The 19,854-nt window shown below is 37.3% G+C and overlaps 1 protein-coding gene across 4 annotated transcripts in view; it reads right to left on the reverse strand.

Annotated features, from left to right (window-relative positions):
• lrp8 (low density lipoprotein receptor-related protein 8, apolipoprotein e receptor) overlaps positions 1-19,854 on the reverse strand; it is a 199,958-nt gene that overhangs the window by 45,248 nt on the left and 134,856 nt on the right. For all 4 annotated transcript variants that reach the window (XM_049479356.1, XM_049479353.1, XM_049479355.1 and 1 more), the window contains exons 6-9: positions 17,096-17,221; positions 16,012-16,134; positions 11,296-11,415; positions 10,125-10,250 (exon numbers count right to left, since the gene is read on the reverse strand). In XM_049479356.1, the coding sequence (XP_049335313.1) occupies positions 10,125-10,250; positions 11,296-11,415; positions 16,012-16,134; positions 17,096-17,221 (495 nt within the window). The remainder of the gene's footprint in view (positions 1-10,124; positions 10,251-11,295; positions 11,416-16,011; positions 16,135-17,095; positions 17,222-19,854) is intronic.

The following is a 19,854-nucleotide window of genomic DNA, read 5'->3' on the forward strand; positions in this document are numbered from 1 at the left end:
GAAAGAGAGAGAAAAAGAAAAAGAGAGACTAATGTCATGAGATGAGTTTAAATGGAACAGTTATTCACTCTAAACGGATTGGAAGAAATCACTAAGATATCTATCTAGCTTCCACATAGAATGATTGCAATGTAATTTATCACTTGAAGAGCTCATACAATGCAATTCTCCTATATTTCCTTTCCTCTCTGTTGGCCTGCTTGTGACAACGGTGTGGTTTCAAGTATCAAAATCAAATTTTTACATGAGCACCTCTCTCTATCATACAGACTGATTTTGTGACTGTCTCTAAAAATGATAAATGCACATTAAAGTATATTATATCTGTTTTTATTGGCTTATTTTGCTGTACATCTTTAGCATGAACAATTAGGGCTTAACTGCTGTTTTTCATGGTTTGGCTTCTTTAAAGATACACTATATTGCCAAAACAATTTGCTTGCTTGCCTTGTGTTATGAGATGTAAGGCTTGGATGCAGTTGCTTGGCCATGGAAACCCATTCCATGAAGCTCTATACTGTTCTCAAACTATTCTTAAGGCCATGTGAAGTTTTTTTATTTAGTAGTGAGGGAATCATAACTGGACTGCATCCTATCACAGTATCACTGAGCTTCTGAGAGCAACACATTCTTTCACTAAGGTTTGTAGAAATTAGGTGCTTGGTTTTATACACCTGTGGTAATGGGAGTGATTGGAACCTGAGTTTAATCATTTGGATGGGTGAGTGGATACTTTTGGTAATATCTGTGTATATCTGTGTAATATCATTTTTCATTTTTCTCATATCTTCTTATGCGAACCTTAACTTGCTTTTGCTTTTATTGTCAAGTATAGTAAACAAACATCATACACACTCATATGCTTTTGTTCAGACTGCCAGCCCAAATGTGATTTTTGTTTTAGCTGGATTGTATCTAGATTGATTTTTGATAGTCTGAACCACATAAAATCCGATTTCTGCTAACTGGATCAAACCATTTGGAGGGGGTTTGGAATGTTATTACAATCTGATTTGTACAGATGAGTTTCAGCTTGGATGCTCAAAAGAGATTTCAAATTGTCTTTTGTGTCACTCACAATGTGACACACAACAATCTCATCAAATCCAGAGAGAGAGAAGTGCTGGGCTCCAAGCAGATTAGTTACTGACACTGACCTTGCTATAACAGCAACCTGTGCGGATACTATTTGTGGTTTGTGATGCCTGGACATGCAAACTGATCTGATCACATGCAAATAACAGACAGTGCATAGCAGACAGCCTTCTTAACAGATCTGATTTGAGAAACAAATCTGATTTGCCCTGCAGTCTGAATATAGCCATAGTACGACATACTGCTCAAAGGTAAAAGAAGCATTTATAAGCAGTTCATCTCTGCACTCTGACAGATATAGTAAATGACTCAATTTTGTGGAAATGATTAGGTAAACGTTGGCTGTTGTTAGGAATGCTTGTAGGAGAACTGGAAAAAGATTAGGGGTGCTTAAGTTAATCTCACATTCATAAATCTGAAGCCGAGAGACAAGGTTTATAAAAATATTTCTCAGATACGACTAAGACACAGTGAGGAAGAAAGGAGGAAGGGAGGAGGCTGTGGGCTGGTGAAAGCCAGGTGTGAGTGGAGTAGACTGTAACATGACAGCAATAGAAAGTATAAACGGACAGATATAATACAGAAAGAGAGACTATGACCCTATTACAGAGATAGAGAGTGAGAAAGAGTGAGAATCTGTCACGAGCAGAGAATCTAACCTGCAGACCAAGCTGTGTGCTGATGACGCTGCAGCTTTCCTACAGCACTGGAGTCGCCGCTCACCTGCTCATTAAAACCAAATTACGTAGTTCAAACTAGCAACGTGAAGCAGATCGGTCTATAGCACAGCTCATTCTGTTAATGAGAACGGAAGGGCTTTGGGTGGCCGTATGCCTAGTGCTGCGTGTGCCCCAGCGGAGAGCGACTCCAGACAGCGTCAGGTCAGTGCTGTCTCCCGTCTCTGACAAACACAACTAATTAAAGGTGTGAGGAGCCACTCGGCTGTATTAGTGCCCAATGGGAAAGACAGCCACTTAAAGTGACAGTCAAGTACTTCATTAAAATTCAAGGCTTCATTTGCTACACTGCCCTTGCAGAAAGGACTTTTCTGTTACCTAATGAAGTGTCCTAAAACATATGTCCCTTGTACATGTTGATAACCAACTCAGTTCAATAACACTGTGTTGTTATTTGTTGAACATTAAAAAAAACACAGGTATAATTATTGATTCTTGGCATGTGTGGAGACCGATCATGAGTGCAGGTGCTCTTGAGGGACATACAAAACAATCCAAGCTAGAACCATCGATAGCTGACCTGTTGCATATGTCCTCAAAGTGTAAAAATATAGGAACAAAGCAAAGTGAATGGAAACAAAGTGATTAAACAAATCACTTTAAATGAATTAATGTAGACAGAAAAAAACATTAGATACACCTTCAATCACTTATCAAATGTCATATAATATATAGTGCACCATAAGGCACACGTTAAATACTTTAATTGTCTCAAAAATCATCAGTATACCTTATAATTCTGTGGAACTTATTTAGGAATTTTACCAGTCAGGTTGTAAGAAGCAGTAAAGTCACTTCCCTGAAGTGCTGCGTTATACAGGATTTTAAGTTTTCACTGTCAGAGGTGAGTATTATCGGCCTGTAGCCTGCTGCTAACCTTGGCTAGCACAGCTGGAGCAGTATTAGCATTACCCGCTAACCGCGCTAAGCTCCTTCACCATTCAGAGGTGAGTATTTTGGAGTGTAGTCTGTGCATTTACCGTGTTAAAACAAGCTAGTGGGACGAACCTCTAGCTAATATCACCCTGGCTTACCGCAACACCCAGGGTTCCCCGCTAGCAGTTATCTGCTAATGCTCCAGCCTTAGTGTTATAGAAATTCAGGAATCTAAGTGCAAATAAACAGTTTTCAGGAGAGAAATTTGTGTAGACTAACATCCAGCGCTGGTTTGACTTCAAAAGAAAGTCTTCTTTACTTAACTTAGTTAGCTCCCCAAATTAGAAGTTCCTTACAGTGTCTCTTAAGATGCACCTTATAATCCAGTGCACCTTATGTATAAAAATAGGCCAGAAAATAGATGTTCATTGATAGTGTGCCTTAAAATACAGGGCGCCTTAGTATGAAAAATATGGTAGGTATATCACACGTCACCAATAAGTTTTTTGTCACACATTATCTGTTTTTTTGTGGAAAAAGAAAAAGTCAATCGTACACTAAAAACTTTACTGAATTGAACGGAATGCTCCTCAAATCACGCAACTCATGTTGCCTAGGAGACACAGAGTAATGCCATTGCGCTGACCGCTGGGTGAGAAAGCAGGGTCAGCGTGGTCTGTAGAAACTGCAGAGCTATTGAAGGTGAATAGAGTCCGTAGAGGCTACATACTATACGAGGCAGATGTTAACTTGCTATTATTTCCGTTCCACCTTAAACAGTGCAGCAGTATCGGATATGTACTAGCAGCAGAGCCTTGCTGCTGCAACATTTAGGGCCCTATTTTATCTACGGGCGATCTACGGTTAAGTTGTCAACTGTGCAGCTTGATTTAGGATGTGTCAGTGTGTTTTTGGGAGATTGTGAGGATGCAAAAAATACACCTTGCGGGTCTCAAAATATGGGAATGGCATTCTCTTAATTAATTATGGGTCTGTTTTGGTTGTTATGTGAAATAAACCAATCAGTGTGTCGCTTGCCATTCACTTTTTCAGCCAGGTGCACTTTGACTTTGGCACATTGCTATTTTAAGGGCGCAGTGATTCTGTGCTACTCAGCAGAGGAAACTGACCTAGGCATTCATGCAGTGAAGGGGTGTGAGCAAGTCATTTATGGGAACAGCAATGTTATTTTGTTATAACTTGTGTGTGTTATGAGCATTCCTGCATAGCGTGTGTTTTTTTTCGCTGCCAAGATATCAATATAGCAGAAATTTACCTGACAACCCATACTTCCAGACTCAGACTCGTAGACTGATACCAGGGCGTAAGATAGCAATGAGCATTGCGACATTCCTTGCACAGGGTGTAAGATAGGGCAATTAGGCAAGTGAAATATAAAATTAAAATCAGAGACTGCACAATAAGAAGCCAGCTTCGGATTTGTATGGAGGTAATTGAAAACATTTGAACACACTGAGCACGAAAAGTAAACCAAAATGTTATCCACTGGCTATTGATGTTACCAGGTCAGTCGAAAAAAATCAAACAAGTAATATGCTTCGACATGCTGTGGTCTAAACTGCAAGCACTTCTCTCTAACTGTTGACTCTCTATCTGCATACTAGTAACACCGACTATGAATCAGTGGTAATATCAGGTAAATTTGTGTAGATGCTGAGAACATGGTCTGAGAGTGACTAGTTCAAACCCTGGGTTATGCCTAAAAGAGTATAATGGGCTATGCTCTTTGTGGGTGGGTATATGGTGCCCTCTTCCATCATCCCTAATGAGATTGTGATACTGATACAGGCATCTGTTGGCTGATGTATCGAAGCTGGGGATTCAGCACTTTCTTCCTAGTGGATTGGCTGCCTAATGATGCTGTTACGTAACATGTGACACTGACAGAATCTTGAATACGATCACAAGTAAGAACAACACATTCATACCACTATACATCTTTTAAAGCAAAGCAGAGATTGCATCTCGCCTCTGCAGCTTTGTAGATATGCATATGCACATGTGTGTTAACAGAGAGCATTAGAAGAGCACCAACACTAAACACTTTCAAATCCAGACTGAAAACCTACATGTTTGATCAGGCTTTCAGCTCAGCTTAAAACACTGCAGCTCCGCCCACTTTTATTCTGTAACGGCACTTTTATATTATGTTTTATTCATGCTTTATTCTTATTTTATTTTTATTTCCAATTCCTTGTTGTTTTAAATTTTACTTCTCTTTGTTTTAATCATGATTCTTATTTTAGTTTTTATTTCCATTTTTACTGTTATTCTTTTACATGTTTTTTATTTTTATTTGACTTCTCTGTGTATTTTCTAATTTGTAAAGCACTTTGAATGAAAGGTGCTATATATTAATAAACTTGCCTGGCCTTTTAACATAACGTAAGTCATTCAGGACAGAGAAATGCCTTTTGTAGGCAAAAACACTGACTAAAGGGCATGACTAAAAAAAGTTTTTTTTATGTTGTATGTTGACATCTATATCACATCTACCAGCTATTCCTGTGTAATGTTTATGCCATAGCCATAAAACTATTAAGGTGGCTGACAAAAGCAGGGTCTTTAGTTCAAAAGTAGCACTATCAAAACAATTTAATTCAATATTTTATTTAATGAACGCAATTCAGGGGTAAAATGTAATTAATTGTGAATCATGGGGACTGGCTGAGGAGCTGCTTATCTTTTTGCAGTGATAACAAAATTAAAGCATGCTCTATAAAAAAGTAACAAATGATCTTTACAGAACAAAAGTAGCCTGGTCATGCAGCGCCTGCACACTGTTTTGAATAATTATCTGCTCCCTGATCCTCGCTATTCATGCTAGCAGTCATACTGCAACTCAAAGGTCATGTTTGCAGTCGCTATTGTAGCAGAAAAATGAGTTCTGGAAACGAACGTTCGGCTGCCTTTTGCGTCAAAGCATGAGCCTCTTATCTTTCTCTTGCCTGAACTGCGAACGCTTATGAATGGGTAAAGATGTGAGTAAAAAGTAACTCATGCTTTTCACACTGAGGACGGATCTTTGATGAGAGCATCTAAATAGATTATGTATACACACAAGTAATGGAGAAAAGGTGAAGGTGGAAAATGAAGACAGATGATTAGATAGATGAAGGACAAATGACAGGAAAGAACACTTCAGATTTGCAGAGCTCCTATCAAATGGCTTTAATTCAAACATACACCTTATATGAGCACACTGTGAAAAATAAAGTCTGACCAATTGGGGAAAATGTGACCATTAAAACAAGAATTGTGATCAAAACAGCATCAAAATAGTTTCTTTATGATTATGAAAGGTGAAGGTGGATAGTTAATGGATAGATAGATAGGCCGATAACTAAAGAATAGATGGATAAAAACGTTCTCAATCAGCCATTGCAAATAATAAAATACTTTTTTTATTCTTTTAAAGTGCGAATAAGGAAAGCATTGTCTTAAACTAAAATTTATTGAGGTCTCAATTTATATATCTAATTTTGTGTGCAATATATAAGGAGTGTTTTAGCTGTTTTAGGTGCAGAACAGGGCTGCTAACTAGACCAGAGAACATTAAAACCAACAGTATCAAAAAAGTACCTTTAATTCTAAGTGACAGAGATGATTGGAAATTATAAAAAAAAAAAAAAAATATATATATATATATATATATATATATATATATATATATATATATATATATATATATATATATATATATATATATATATTTGTGTAACCAAATATATTGTTTGGTCATAATGCAAAAGATGATCTTATAAAGTCAATCTGAGTTTATATTGAACACAATACATTTCTGTAAACGTTGGTTGAATGGCAGTGACTTTTACCTGTCTCTAAACAGCTTTTAGCCTGATAAGCTGACATGTAATATTAAACAGTTATATCACTCCATGTATTCCCTCAACACCACGTAATACCACCTCACCTATCATCAAGTAAAAACACCAGTTGTTACCTCTGTTCGCAAGCGCTGGCACAGGCTAAAATAAAAACAGCATGACTTCTGCATTGAAATCCTGCTCATCCTTTGCCTTTCATTCCATCAGCATTTTTATCCCCTTAGTCCAGATTTGGAGATCATGTGGTGTTGTAGGAGGCAAGTTCTCATCCTTAGTTGACTGCAGACTAATGTATGGCTAGAATATTTTTTTTGGGTTCAAGTCTGTGTTTGTTTTGAAAAAAAAAAAAAAAAACCCTCAAACACGACTCAATCAAAACATATACAACCCCAAATAAAAAAAAAAAAATGGAGGTTGTATATATCTTTTTTGAAAGATGAGTAAATAAAATAAAAATGCAGTGTTTGCTGTGACTTTTATTTGATTGCAGACAGTACATTTGATGTTTTTAGGGTCAACTTCATTTCATTTATTAATAAACATCCAATTTTGCGTTTTAGGTCTGCAACACATAAAAAAAAAGTCGGGATGGGACAACACCTGGCTGGAAAAGTAAGGAGTAAAAATACAAACAGCTGCAGTAGGAGCATTTTGCAAGTAATGCACATGACTGAGCATAAAAAGAGAATTTTAAATAGGCAGAATCTAATAGAGGCACATGTGGGAAGAAGTCCACCAATCTGTGGAAAAAAATCTGTGTCTAAGGATTATGGATAAACATCAGTTCCTTAATGTTAAAATGGCAAAGATGTTGGAAATCCCAATACTTAATAGATACTGTAATATCATAATATAATAAAGATACAAATAAACTGGAGAAATCTTAGTGTGTAAGAAAAAAAAAGAAGACTTTTAATATTTAATGCTGATGATCTTTGGACCCTGATGTGGCAGCGCATTAAAAACAGGCACAATTCTGTACTAGAAATGACTGCATATGACACCATATATAAACGCCATCCAGAAATACCCAGTCTCCTCTAAACTTTTTTCTCATTTAGAGTTGTAGTATCATGTCTGTCCTATCCCCAACAGTTTCCCTCATCCCATTTTACTGAGACATGTATAAAATGAAGAAAGAAAAAGTCTTGCTGACACCTGTTTTATAGTAATTTAAAAATGGGAAATAAGTATAAAACACAAAAAAATATCAGACAGACAATAAAACCACACAGACTGCAGGAAGCGTTATGATAAATCAGTGAAACAGGAAATAATTCAAGATGTTGTGCACGCTGCTTAGCCTGAGGCAGAGTCTTTTCTAGCTCAGAGTTGCACAATATGCCTAATGATAGTGTCCCTCCAGCTGTCAACCCCTGTTGAGTCAGAGATATTGGAACACTTTGGAAGCTACTTCACTGTTGCCAGCCAAACACAAAGGTAAAACTCTCTAAAACTGACATACTTCTAACATTAAGTCATCTACCATCACCTCACGGTCACTAAGCAAGTCATCTTGTATTTATTCAGCATTAAAAGCATTTCATTTTCAAATAAAATCAGCTGCTTTTTGAATAATGACTCTTTCCCTGTCTGGTGTTCAGAGCACTCAGAGCAAAAGATCACTTTCCTCTCTAAGGGATGCTCTGTGGCTGGACTGCGTGACTGCACACACTCTACATCACTAATAAATGCCCTCCTTTCTTTGACGGCACTGACTTATTTTTGGACGAGAGGTAATAAAGACTCATTTGCCTGTGACTGTGATAATAAATGCAATTTTCATGCCATTAGAGCTAAGCGGAACCAATTCTTGTATTAACATCTTCATTATTTGTGAATGTGTATTTAAATACTGAGACATAAGAACAATTCCTGGCATTTCATTTCTTTTTGTCCTTCTCCTACTTCTTACCTTCGCTATGCCTTTTTAAGGTGCATTAACCACTTAGGGCTAATAAACTATTTCAATTCCACATCACAAGTAATTCCTAGATCATCCACTAGGCTTGACATTGATATATTTAAGGCCCAATCAGGAAACTGCAGGAACTCCCTGGGCAGTTTTGTGCACTGGGTGGAACAGAGCATTTGTTCAGAGCAGCACTGATTGATTAGGCCTTTAAATTCTGTACCAAGCAGGGCAAAGCCAGTCAGTTTGGAGTCCAAGTGAATCTATCGGATTAGCTGTAAGTAAGAACGCATCACCATTTCTGGGTTAGGTGTTGTATTGAATTCGTTATGAAAAAGTGAAAATGCCAAATTTGCTAATATCAACAACAGGAACAACAGCAGATGTGGCATGTGTGTGCTACAGTAAGGCACATAAGCCAAAGATCAATTCTAATTATGGTTTTCTTTGGTTTAATTATGTCAAAATGAGCAGATGGAGACAAGATTTACTGTTATGATATCTCCATGTCTGCAGTAGCTCTTGTATCAGCAACATTAGCAGCACCATGGTTGATTAACCATCTGCAACCGTGTACACCTGTTATAAAGCAGTAAAAGCTGTTTAAGCCAAGAAAAGGACGCCTCTGTTTTCAGAATGAACATATGTGGCTCTGCAGGAATGGTAACCTTTTATATATAATGCCATGCATTGTAATATTTTGCCCTTACCCCACTTAGGAACATCTTAGGAACAACTTTCAATTAAAAAGAATAAAATATTTAATTTTATGTTTTTTATAAGTGTTTTTATAAGTGTTTACTATTGGTGTAAAAAAGTGTAACACTAACTACACTGCATCACATGAGACAATAAAAGGGTATTGGAGTTTAAAGTTCAGTTTTAATCCAACACACCCTATTCAGCTTATTGTTATATTTAACCCATCTTCAGAACAAGACTCTATGACTAGAACCCGGTTCCTATTTTAAAGCACAATGAAGAAATACAAACAGACCTTTCAAAAGCATCTAGGTTTCTAAGTTTAGCTTAAGCTCTACTGCTTTTCTCAAGCAAGCTCAAACCTGACTTATTTACTGCTATAGGGTCCTTATTAAGACCGCACCATTAATCAGATTTTTATCATTACTGCAAAATGAGTTTCTATGACAGATACATCATGAAGGACGGCAGTGACAGAATGGATGGTATTACACTACACACGCACAGCGTTAGCATAATTAGATTGGCAGGAATGTATCATTAGAGCAGCCCTGTACTTCCCTGAGGGGGGCTCAACCCTGGCCTCCACACTGAACAGCGAGTGATTTAACCTCTCGACTACAGAGCCAATGACAAAGCACACACATCTTAAATGCAACCATTATGCTCACTGCCAGAGTTGTGGTAAATGGGTGAAACAGTAACGGCAACCTAATCAGTGAATTTGCATCAACATAATGAGCTTTTGGGACCTAAATATCTATAATTTCTTTTATAGTATGCTCATGGCACAAACATATATTCTTTGCCATTTTTATTGTCTGAAATTGTCTGCAAATAAATACAAAAATGTATTGCACAGAATAAAAACTATTTTAACGCTATTTAAAGGAACATTATATCTCAAAGTTGAAGTAGGTGAAGGTGGTGACTTACCGACAGCTTTACAGGTCTTGGTAACTGGATCCATTTCGTAACCCTCGTAGCATTCGCACTTGTAGTCACCTTTGTAGTTGATGCAAATTTGACTGCAGATGTCTGGGTTCTCACATTCATCAATATCTGGAAAAGGCATTGGAAACATTTAATATCCTCTAAAACCTTGGCATCAAATCATACAGAAATCTGGTTGGATGAAACACCACAACAAGATATTTATATACATTGGGGGCGTTATATCCTTCTAGTCAATACCTGGCAATAAGTATGGTGCCAACATGTCTCTACAAAGACAAAACAAACTGTGTGTGAATTTCAGCAATGGGTGCAAGTCACCAAATGTATTTATTATTAATTTGGTAATATCGAAAGTGTCAACAGTATTGACACTCATTACTCAGGTAGACATATAGATACTAAGGTTTTAAAATACTTCTGTAGAAGGAGAAGCATCATATATTACTCAAGTAAAAGTGTAAACTGCTTTCAATACTACCTAAAGCATAAAAGTAAAAGGACAAAAGCGTATACCACACTACAGATTCCTAAAGTGCAATACTACCCCTCCCCAAAACCCATTTTTCTAAAAGCCATAATGACTTTTGAAATTTGCTAATGCTTTAAAATGATAATGTTGAATAAAAAGTGAGGCACTAGAATCCCTGTTTTAGCTGCATATATGACCAATACATGAAAATATTAAAGAAGCTTAGTTGTGACGTTTTTAGAGCTCAGGTTCTCTTGAGTCTCTTTATGGATCACCTTCATACTAGGCTACACACGGCTCCTTGCTGGAATGTGATGTGAAATGTGCAGGTGCAATGGACTGCATACAAACCAATACGATGTTGGAATAGTAGCAAAATGTTTAGATTTCTGAATATCTATCTAAATAGAAAGACTTATCTGGATAGGGCTTTTTTTTGAAAATTGATTAACAATAATATCTTTAAACTGTAAGAAGCATAAGGTACAGATAATTGTATGGAAATAGTTACTCCAGTAAAGTACAGATAACCAACATTTCTGCTTAAGTAAGTTAAGGAAGTATCTGTCATTTCTTACTTGACACCTCTGCAAAATATGACTATGATGTGTAATGTCAGATTATTAATGCAAAAAATTCAACTCATAGGATGACAACAGCACAGTTAAGAGAAATCTTTACCTCCACAGGTCTTCTTATCCAGCAGTTTGTACCCCGACGGACACTCGCACTCGTAGCCTATCCGCCGGTCCTTGCATATGTGAGAACAGCCGCCATTGTTATTGGCACATTCGTTCAGGCCTAAAATGGAGAAAGGACAAGATAGAGAGGGAGGGGGGCTGGATGAGTAAAAGGTCAGTAAGTCCAGCTGGGATTGGATGGTGTGTGAAATATGCCCATGGCAACCTGACAGCAACTGACAGGCGAGTTGTTTCATTTTCATTTTCTCTGCGTAGTCTCCAGCTTGTGCCAGGACCTTATGAGAAAGTGATGAGCTGAGTGAAATCTTCCTCTCCTGCACAGGGAGGAGCTGGGAGGGCGAGAGGCTTGTCTTAAATGCTTAAAAATAAAAGAATAAAAAAAAAGAAGAAGAAGAAAAAAAAAAAAAGAGGAACGCTGAGAGTGTGCCTGAGTGTTCTAGCGGGAAAGCAATCTAGCAAGGTCTGTTGAAAACATCTGAGCAATCTCAGCGTCTGAGCAGGAGTCTGATGATGGCTTTTTAAAACACCCTCCATTCACAGCACGGGGCCAGAAACAGACACTGCAGCTTCATACACAAAATGTGTTTACTTTCTAATTGCTAGCAAACCAACATATTATTCCACTCCCTGTAGTTAGCTATGGAAATGCTGTAACATCCCGCCTCAAGACACAACCCTGACACTCTGCTCATTATCATAAGTACCTTAAGAAGCTTTCACCAAACCCAGCGAGGTACACAGTAATTATGCTGCATGCTGTGTTTGCGTATATGGATGACTGTCTTTTAATGACTATAGACTACGGATGCATAGAATTATCGGGAACTAAAGAAGTGAAAAACCCACAAAAAAAAAAAACAGAACCATTTACACCACCTACATGTTGGTATTCTAAGCACATATAATATAAAACAGCAAAGCTTACCCTAGCTAACGAGACTGTACCATTGACCTGCCTTTAACTTTCAGCAAGTAATCCAGCTCAGAAAAACAGCACTGCAACTAACCATTATTAAATGCTTCCTAACTCAGGTTCATTCAGCAAGACCTACCCTCTTTAACCAGCATGGTACCCTTGGCCTGTCCTTAAGTGTCAGTGAGTAATCCAGCTCAGAAAATAGCAGCTAGAACATGTCTATTACTGGCTGTGTACACATGGGGAATATGTCTAATAACTGTTTTTAAGTAATAGTGTTGAATGAATGAGTGAATGTTTCATTTTGTTTGCTTTCGGACAAAAAATTAGGCCAAGTATCTCGTATGTCTCCAATTCCTCCAATGCAGGAGTGTGTTGAAATTGGTAGAAACAACCCTCACACTCTGCTCATTATCATAAGTACCTTAAGAAACTTTCACCAAACCCAGCGAGGTACACAGTAATTACGCTGCATGCTGTGTTTGCGTATATGGATGACTGTCTTTAAATGACTATAGACTACGGATGCATAGAATTATCGGGAACTGAATAAGTGAAAAACCCACAAAAAAAAAAAAAAAAACAGAACCATTTACACCACCTACATGTTGGTATTCTGAGAACATATAATATAAAACAGCAAAGCTTACCCTAGCTAACTAGACTGTGCCATTGACCTGCCTTTAACTTTCAGCAAGTAATCCAGCTCAGAAAAACAGCATTGCAACTAAAAGTTACTAAATGCTTCCTAACTCAGGTTTATTCAGCAAGACCTGCCCTTTTTTAACCAGCATGGTATCCTTGGCCTGTCCTTAAGTGTCAGTGAGTAATCCAGCTCAGAAAATAGCAGCGATCACATGGGGAATATGTCCAATAACTGTTTTTAAATAATAATATTGAATTAATTAATTAATGTTTCATTCTGTTCGGTTTCGGACAAAAAAATTATGCCAAGTATCTCATATGTCTACAATTCCTCCAATGTAGAAATTTGTTGAAATTGGTAGAAACAAGGAAATGGGCAGGCATATATAAGAGATATGAAAGATTATGTCTGTGTGAACAAGTACAAGCCTCTGGGATCAGAACAATGGTTAGCAAATCTGAAGATAAAAGAAGAGAGACAAACAGAGAACGAGAGAATGAGAGAAAGAAAGAGAGTAAGAACAAAATGAGATTGTAAGAAAGGCTGAGAGGGCAGGAGAGATAGGGCTGAGAGCTGTGGCAGATGACATACTAGTTTGGATGAATTTACATCATGTATTATATTTAACTGACACATGCAAATCTCTGGTGAGGCCCCACAGGTAGAGCACTCTACACTGCAGTGGGCCACCTGGAAGTGGCCCAGCATGCACTGGGGTTAGTCGGGGGGGGCGGGGTTGGGGGGGGGGCAAACCAGGTGCTCATTCTAATCTCATTTGCAGGGCAAGCAGAGCAAGAGCCTCAGGGAAATTAACACCAGCCATCTGATTATATATCTTGCATTAAAGATTCAAACTGTGGATAAACCACCAGGGAGAGATAGAGCGAGACAAAGTGTGTGTGTGTGAAAGAGAGAGAAAGAGAGAGGGAGGGAGAGAGAGAGAGAGAGAAATAGCTGTTTGTGCAAGAACATTTACAAACACAAGATGGCCTTTTGGAAATGTCATATGCACTCAATTAACATACTGCTGAATTGAGATGGAGAGCACACAGAGCAAATTCTCTTATGGAGACAACATTATTGCAGGGCCACTGCAGTCACAGCCATAGGTAAAATATTATAACTGAAAATGATGAAGTGTGCTCACGCTGCATGTCTGATTTGATAGATTTAGTTCAGTCCATGATTGAGGGTGACAGAGTTTTACAGAAAAAGTGGGGAAAAAAAAAACAACAACAACAAAAAATTATGGCAGACAATTACAAGGCATTGAAATCTATGTAGTTTCTGTGTGCAGGGTGATGGGTAATGTAGGCATGCTTTCTGACTAAAGGCACCTTGGGGAAGACTTGAACTTGTGCGCATAATGAGCAAACAGAACATTTGCTAAATAATGATTCACAGGCCTCTAACCAAATATAACTCTTTATAAACATTACTTTGTCAGTCACGCTGAATTATTTGGCTACGAGAGGTGATTGTTGTTTCTGTGGAGTTCAGACGTTTGCTCTGGTCGTATCTTTATTTCTGTGAAAATGTGAAAATGTTTTGTATTACAAATTCTAAAGCTTAATATCCAAAGTATTAACAGGCAGTTGTACCATATACAGGTCTGGAAAAAATTAAGAGCCCACTTCAGTTTCTGAATTAGTGCCTCAGATCTTGCTGTTTATAGGTATATGTTTGAGTAAAATGAACATTGTTGTTTTATTCTATCAACAACAGAAAACATTTCTCCCAAATTCCAAATAAAAATATTCTCATTTAGGGCATTTGTTTGCAGAAAATGAGAAATGGCTGAAATAACAAAAAAGATGCAAAGCTTCAAACCTCAGACCTCAAATAATGCAAAGAAAACAATTTTCAAATATTCATAAAGTTTTAAGAGTTCAGAAATTAATATTTGGTGGAATAACCCTGATTTTTAATCACAGTTTTAATGCATCTTGGCATGTTCTCCTCCAACAGTCTTACACACTGCTTTTGGATAACTTTATGCCACTCCTGGTGCAAAAATTCAAGCAGTTCAGCTTGGTTTGGTTTGATTGTGATCATCCATCTTCATCTTGATTATATTCCAGAGGTTTTTAATTTGGTAAAATCAAAGAAACTCATCATTTTTAAGTGGTCTCTTATTTTTTCCAGACCTGTATAAGCATAACTGTCTATGTTACTGTGTTTACCAATACTGTAAATATTTTAATATTTATTATAATATCCATTAATTTTGAATTACAAACTATACAAAAATAAGAAACTATACTATATTTAATTCCTGACAGCAGGATTAATGTATACTGCCTAGCCAAAAAATGTTGCAACAAAAAATAAATAAACAAATAAAAGGTCACACAATAATATTTTGTTAGACCGCCTTTAGCATTGATTGTGTAATGCATTCGTTGCGGCATTGTTTTGATAAGCTTCTGCAATGTCACAAGATTAATTTTAATCCTGTGTTGCATACATTTTTTTTACCAAGATCTTGCAGCATTGATGATGGTAGAGTCTGACCGCTGCACAAAGTCTTCTCCAGCACATCCCAAAGATTCTCAATGAGGTTAAGATCTGGACTCTGTGGTGAACAATCCATGTGTGAAAATGATTATCTCATGCTCCCTGAATCACTCTTTCACAATTCCAGCCTCATGAATCCTGACATTGTCATCTTGGAATATGTCCGTTTCATCAGGGAAGAAAAAATCCATTGATGGAATAACCTGCTCTATATTCAGTTTATTCAGGTAGTCAGCTGACCTCATTCTCTCAGCACATACTGTTGCTGAACCTAGACCTGACCAACTGCAGCAACTCCAGATCAGTTACTTAGTTAAATCCTTTTTGGCCAGGCAGTGTAGCTCAGAACCTGATATTCATTTATACATGCAAAATAAAAAATGCAATTCTTTATATACACACACACATATGGACATGAACATGATTTATTAACACATGAAAGACAACAGTAACTAAAGAAGACCGCACTAATCAGGAGAGATAGGGCTGAGAGCAAAGTGAAACTCTTAGTAATCCTAAACTCCTAGTAACACTGTTAGCGGAAAAGTGTATTATGTGTATATATATTTGTTCTAAAGCCAGTGAATTTTATGTGTGTGTCTGTGCTGCACACTTACCGCACTCCTTCATCGGCTCGTCTGACCAGTCCTTGCAGTCTTTGATGCTATCGCAGACCTTGTTACTATCAATACACTCTCCATTTTTACACATAAACTTCAGAGGTCCATCACACTTAGTAGCTGTAAGAAAAGACAACAAACAAATTTCCTTAACAGTATTTCTTTTATACATCACCACATAATCTATGAGTTGGTTCACAATGGTTTATTTGAATCACTATTAGGTGATACTCTGTCAATAACTGATAGATGCAAAAAATACAATGCAGTACACACTGCTACCATTCCTGTACAATCAATATTAAGTTGTAGAAAATCAGCTAGCTTTAGTTTACTATGAAATATATGCAATATAATTATGGGAGATTGTAGTTCTTCTGGTTCTCTGCAAACTTTATTATTCTCCTTTTACCATGTTCTTCAATGGTCAGGACCCCATAGGACCAGCACAACTGTTTTTATTTGGGTAGTGGGTCATTGGAACGAGTGGATCAGACTAAGCAGTGCTGCTGGAGTTTTTAAACCTTTCAGTGTCCCTGCTGGACTGAGAATAGTTCACCAACCAGAAATATCCACCAAATAGCATCGTGGGGACAGTATGATGCATCCTGGGTGCATAATAAAGGACTAGATGATGACCTGCACAAGCTGTGCAGCAACAGATTGAGAACTTGTGTCATCTGCAAGGAAAAGCAGGTAAATCAGAGTGTCTAATAGAGTGGTATGACAGTGAGTGAACAGTGTTTAAAAACTCCAGCAGCACTGCTGTGTCTGATACACTTGTACCAGTGCAACTCATATGCTAACACATTAACCACCACCATCAGTGTCACTGCAGTGCTGAGAATCACCCACCACCTAAATAATACCGGCTCTGTGGGGGGCCTGTGGGGTCTTGATAATTGAAGAACAAAGTGAAAGGAGGAAAGTTTATAAGACAGTCATATTATTCACTATCACTTTGTTATATATACTTTTTTTTGGCTAAGTGTGTCTTGAATTTGGTTATAGAATAGACTATATATCTATAATGATAGAAGGGTAAGATAGGGAGAAGGGAGGATTAGACAGAGAGACTCACTCTTGTTGATGCAGCCCGCTTCATCACTGAAGTCAGGGCAGTCATGCACTCGGTTACACTGCTTAGTGCCATGAATGCAGGACCCGTCACCACACTGGAACTCATCTGGTCTGCAGGTCAACAGAGCTGAAACAGACACAAACACACAAACACACACACACACACACACACACGTGAAACTTGTATATGTGAAACGTAAAACTTGGGAGTGAGTGAAATTACAGTTCGGCTAACCGCTTTCATTTCACCTGCTGTCGGGTCAAACACCAAGTGCATTTAAATTCCACAGCAATCCTTCCTTCACAGCCACACTTAACCCCCAAATGTCTTGCACTGAAACCAATCTGTCACTGTCTGAAAGCCTTAGAGAAACAGGGTTATAAGAAAGTGGAGGCTTGTGTGATTTGTGCTGTTTGAGCAAAGAGATGTTATTTTTCTCATTCATCTTTTTTAAAGCATGCTTAATTATTCATGGAGTGGGCTTTAGAAGTGTAGCAGCAAGAAGAAACACAACAAGGATCAATTTCAGCACAGAACAGCTTACACCAAATTACGCCACACCAGTTATAACTCCTCTATGTAGGCCAAAACACAATGTACAAATGCCAATGTGTAGATAATGAAGTCACTTCATTTTTGATTACATAAAAAATTGCAAGATTCTAAACCAGTCCCTTAAATACTTATTTATGCTCAATGTTAAATACAGACACAGGTGGAGCTGTGGTTTCACTGTGGTTTCAATTAATCCGTATTTGCGCAAATTTATCGAAAGCTTACAAATACAGGTGAATGAAGCATAACGTGGTATTAGTGGTTTTCTGTCTTAAAAGTAATCTATTATTTACCATAAAGCTGTTTCTGTGAAGTTTTTTTTTTTTTGGTTATTGTTTACTGTTTATATGAATGCATTAAATATTCTGAACTTTAGTACTTTTTATTCTTAGACTAAATAAAACCGTTTTCTGTTTTTGAAATGAATATAATTATGTTTAAGGTACGTTAATTATAAAGAGAAATATTCATTTTTGTATGTAAATTAAGGGTGTCATATGCAATAATATTGGATTTTTTTTTGGAAAAGGTTATCGCAAAAATACCCTGAAATATTGTGACAGTATATATAGTATAAATCAGCCTTTATAAGGGTAATAAAGCAAAGACTGTCTAAGCTGAACAGTTCTGAGAACACCTTTACCAAGCAGAAAAAGCAGTCTGTGGTTTTTCAGTTGAATCAGGTGAATGCCAAGACAAGCTTCCGTTTTTCAATTGTTTCTGGAAAAGCACTTGCAAAAGCTTCAAACTGGAACTAAATAATGTGAGTAATACGTAGGACCCGAGACGACTACAGAACAGACCATCCAACTCAAGAGCCTTCCTTTGTAAGCTGACACATACGTGGTTACTAAGCAACTAACAGGACACTGGTGCATGGCACCACACTGAATTTGGTGCTTCAACCAGCGACACGGCTTTACATGGATTAGATCTGAAAACCGTGTCAAAAGAGCACATTCTACAAAGCTGTCAAGCACACACATACATATTCACAAACACAGCAGTGCACGAATAGGTTAGAAATTCACATGTATAAAAGATTCAAAACTGCTCAGCAAATACCCTTTCTCTGTTTCCGTCACACATGGTATGAATGGAAGCACGTGGATTTTAGCTTCGACACAAACATGTGATATTTACAGTGAAGGACGATGAGAGTTCTGATCAGGACAGAGTATTAACAACTGAACTGTCAGGGGTAGACAGACTCAAAACCTGCCCTGCCAGATTAAGTTTACCGTATACCAATAAAGTCGTAGACAAAATTATAGAAACATGTCCTTGTCCCCAAAGTATGAACCATCTACAAAAGTGTTTTCAGATTGCAAATAAACCAGACCATAGTTCAGTCTATCTGGATTTGCTCTGGATTGTGGTTTGCAGTCCCTTACATACCTACTCTTTTGGTTCGGACAAAACAGAGCAGGTATGAAAGCATGCTATGCCTTGACTTTTGGCATGTCAGTGTAATTTCTAAAATGCATACAATAATTTTTCAACACAATCCTAGTTGTGTCCCAGCCTAATATGGCACATCAGGCAGTGAAATTACCCATAATGCATCATGCATCTTGTGAAGACAATAACAAAATGCAAATTACTGACTTTGATAAATAGGCATCATTTATCACTTCAGCAGATAGCTTTATTCAGGAAATAGCATTATACATCTTGGAAAAATGAAGTTTCTAGAATTTAAAGGTGAATCACATGATGTATTTTATGGGATAATAGGGTTCACTGTTTGATCGTGGATGAAGGGGGGGGGGGGGGGGGGTAATATTACAGTATACAGTCTATCATAATATACATAAAATGTAGATTCCCAGATTTTTCTTTTGAGCTCATTTGCTCTAACCTCAGACAATAAACTTTGATATGTGTATATTTTTAATTATATGTATCCCTAAAATTCCAAAAATAAAATTTAAATGTTTTGCCTACATATATCATTATTTGACAAAGATTAAAATATGTTGCCAGTATAGATACATACTTGTAAAATGCTTATAATTAAATTTGTTATCATTAAGGTAATGTCAATTTTTTAAGTCTTTATTTTGTAATTGTGTGAAATTTAACAAAAACACTCTGTTGAATCAATAACAGGAAATGGAAGCAGTCTCATATCATCCAGATGCTAAAAAAAGTCAAAAGCCCTCACAAGAAGAAACAGAGTCAATTTTAAAGGCATTACAGAG

This window comes from Astyanax mexicanus, chromosome 5, assembly GCF_023375975.1.
Source record: "Astyanax mexicanus isolate ESR-SI-001 chromosome 5, AstMex3_surface, whole genome shotgun sequence".
Lineage (NCBI taxonomy): Eukaryota > Metazoa > Chordata > Actinopteri > Characiformes > Acestrorhamphidae > Astyanax > Astyanax mexicanus.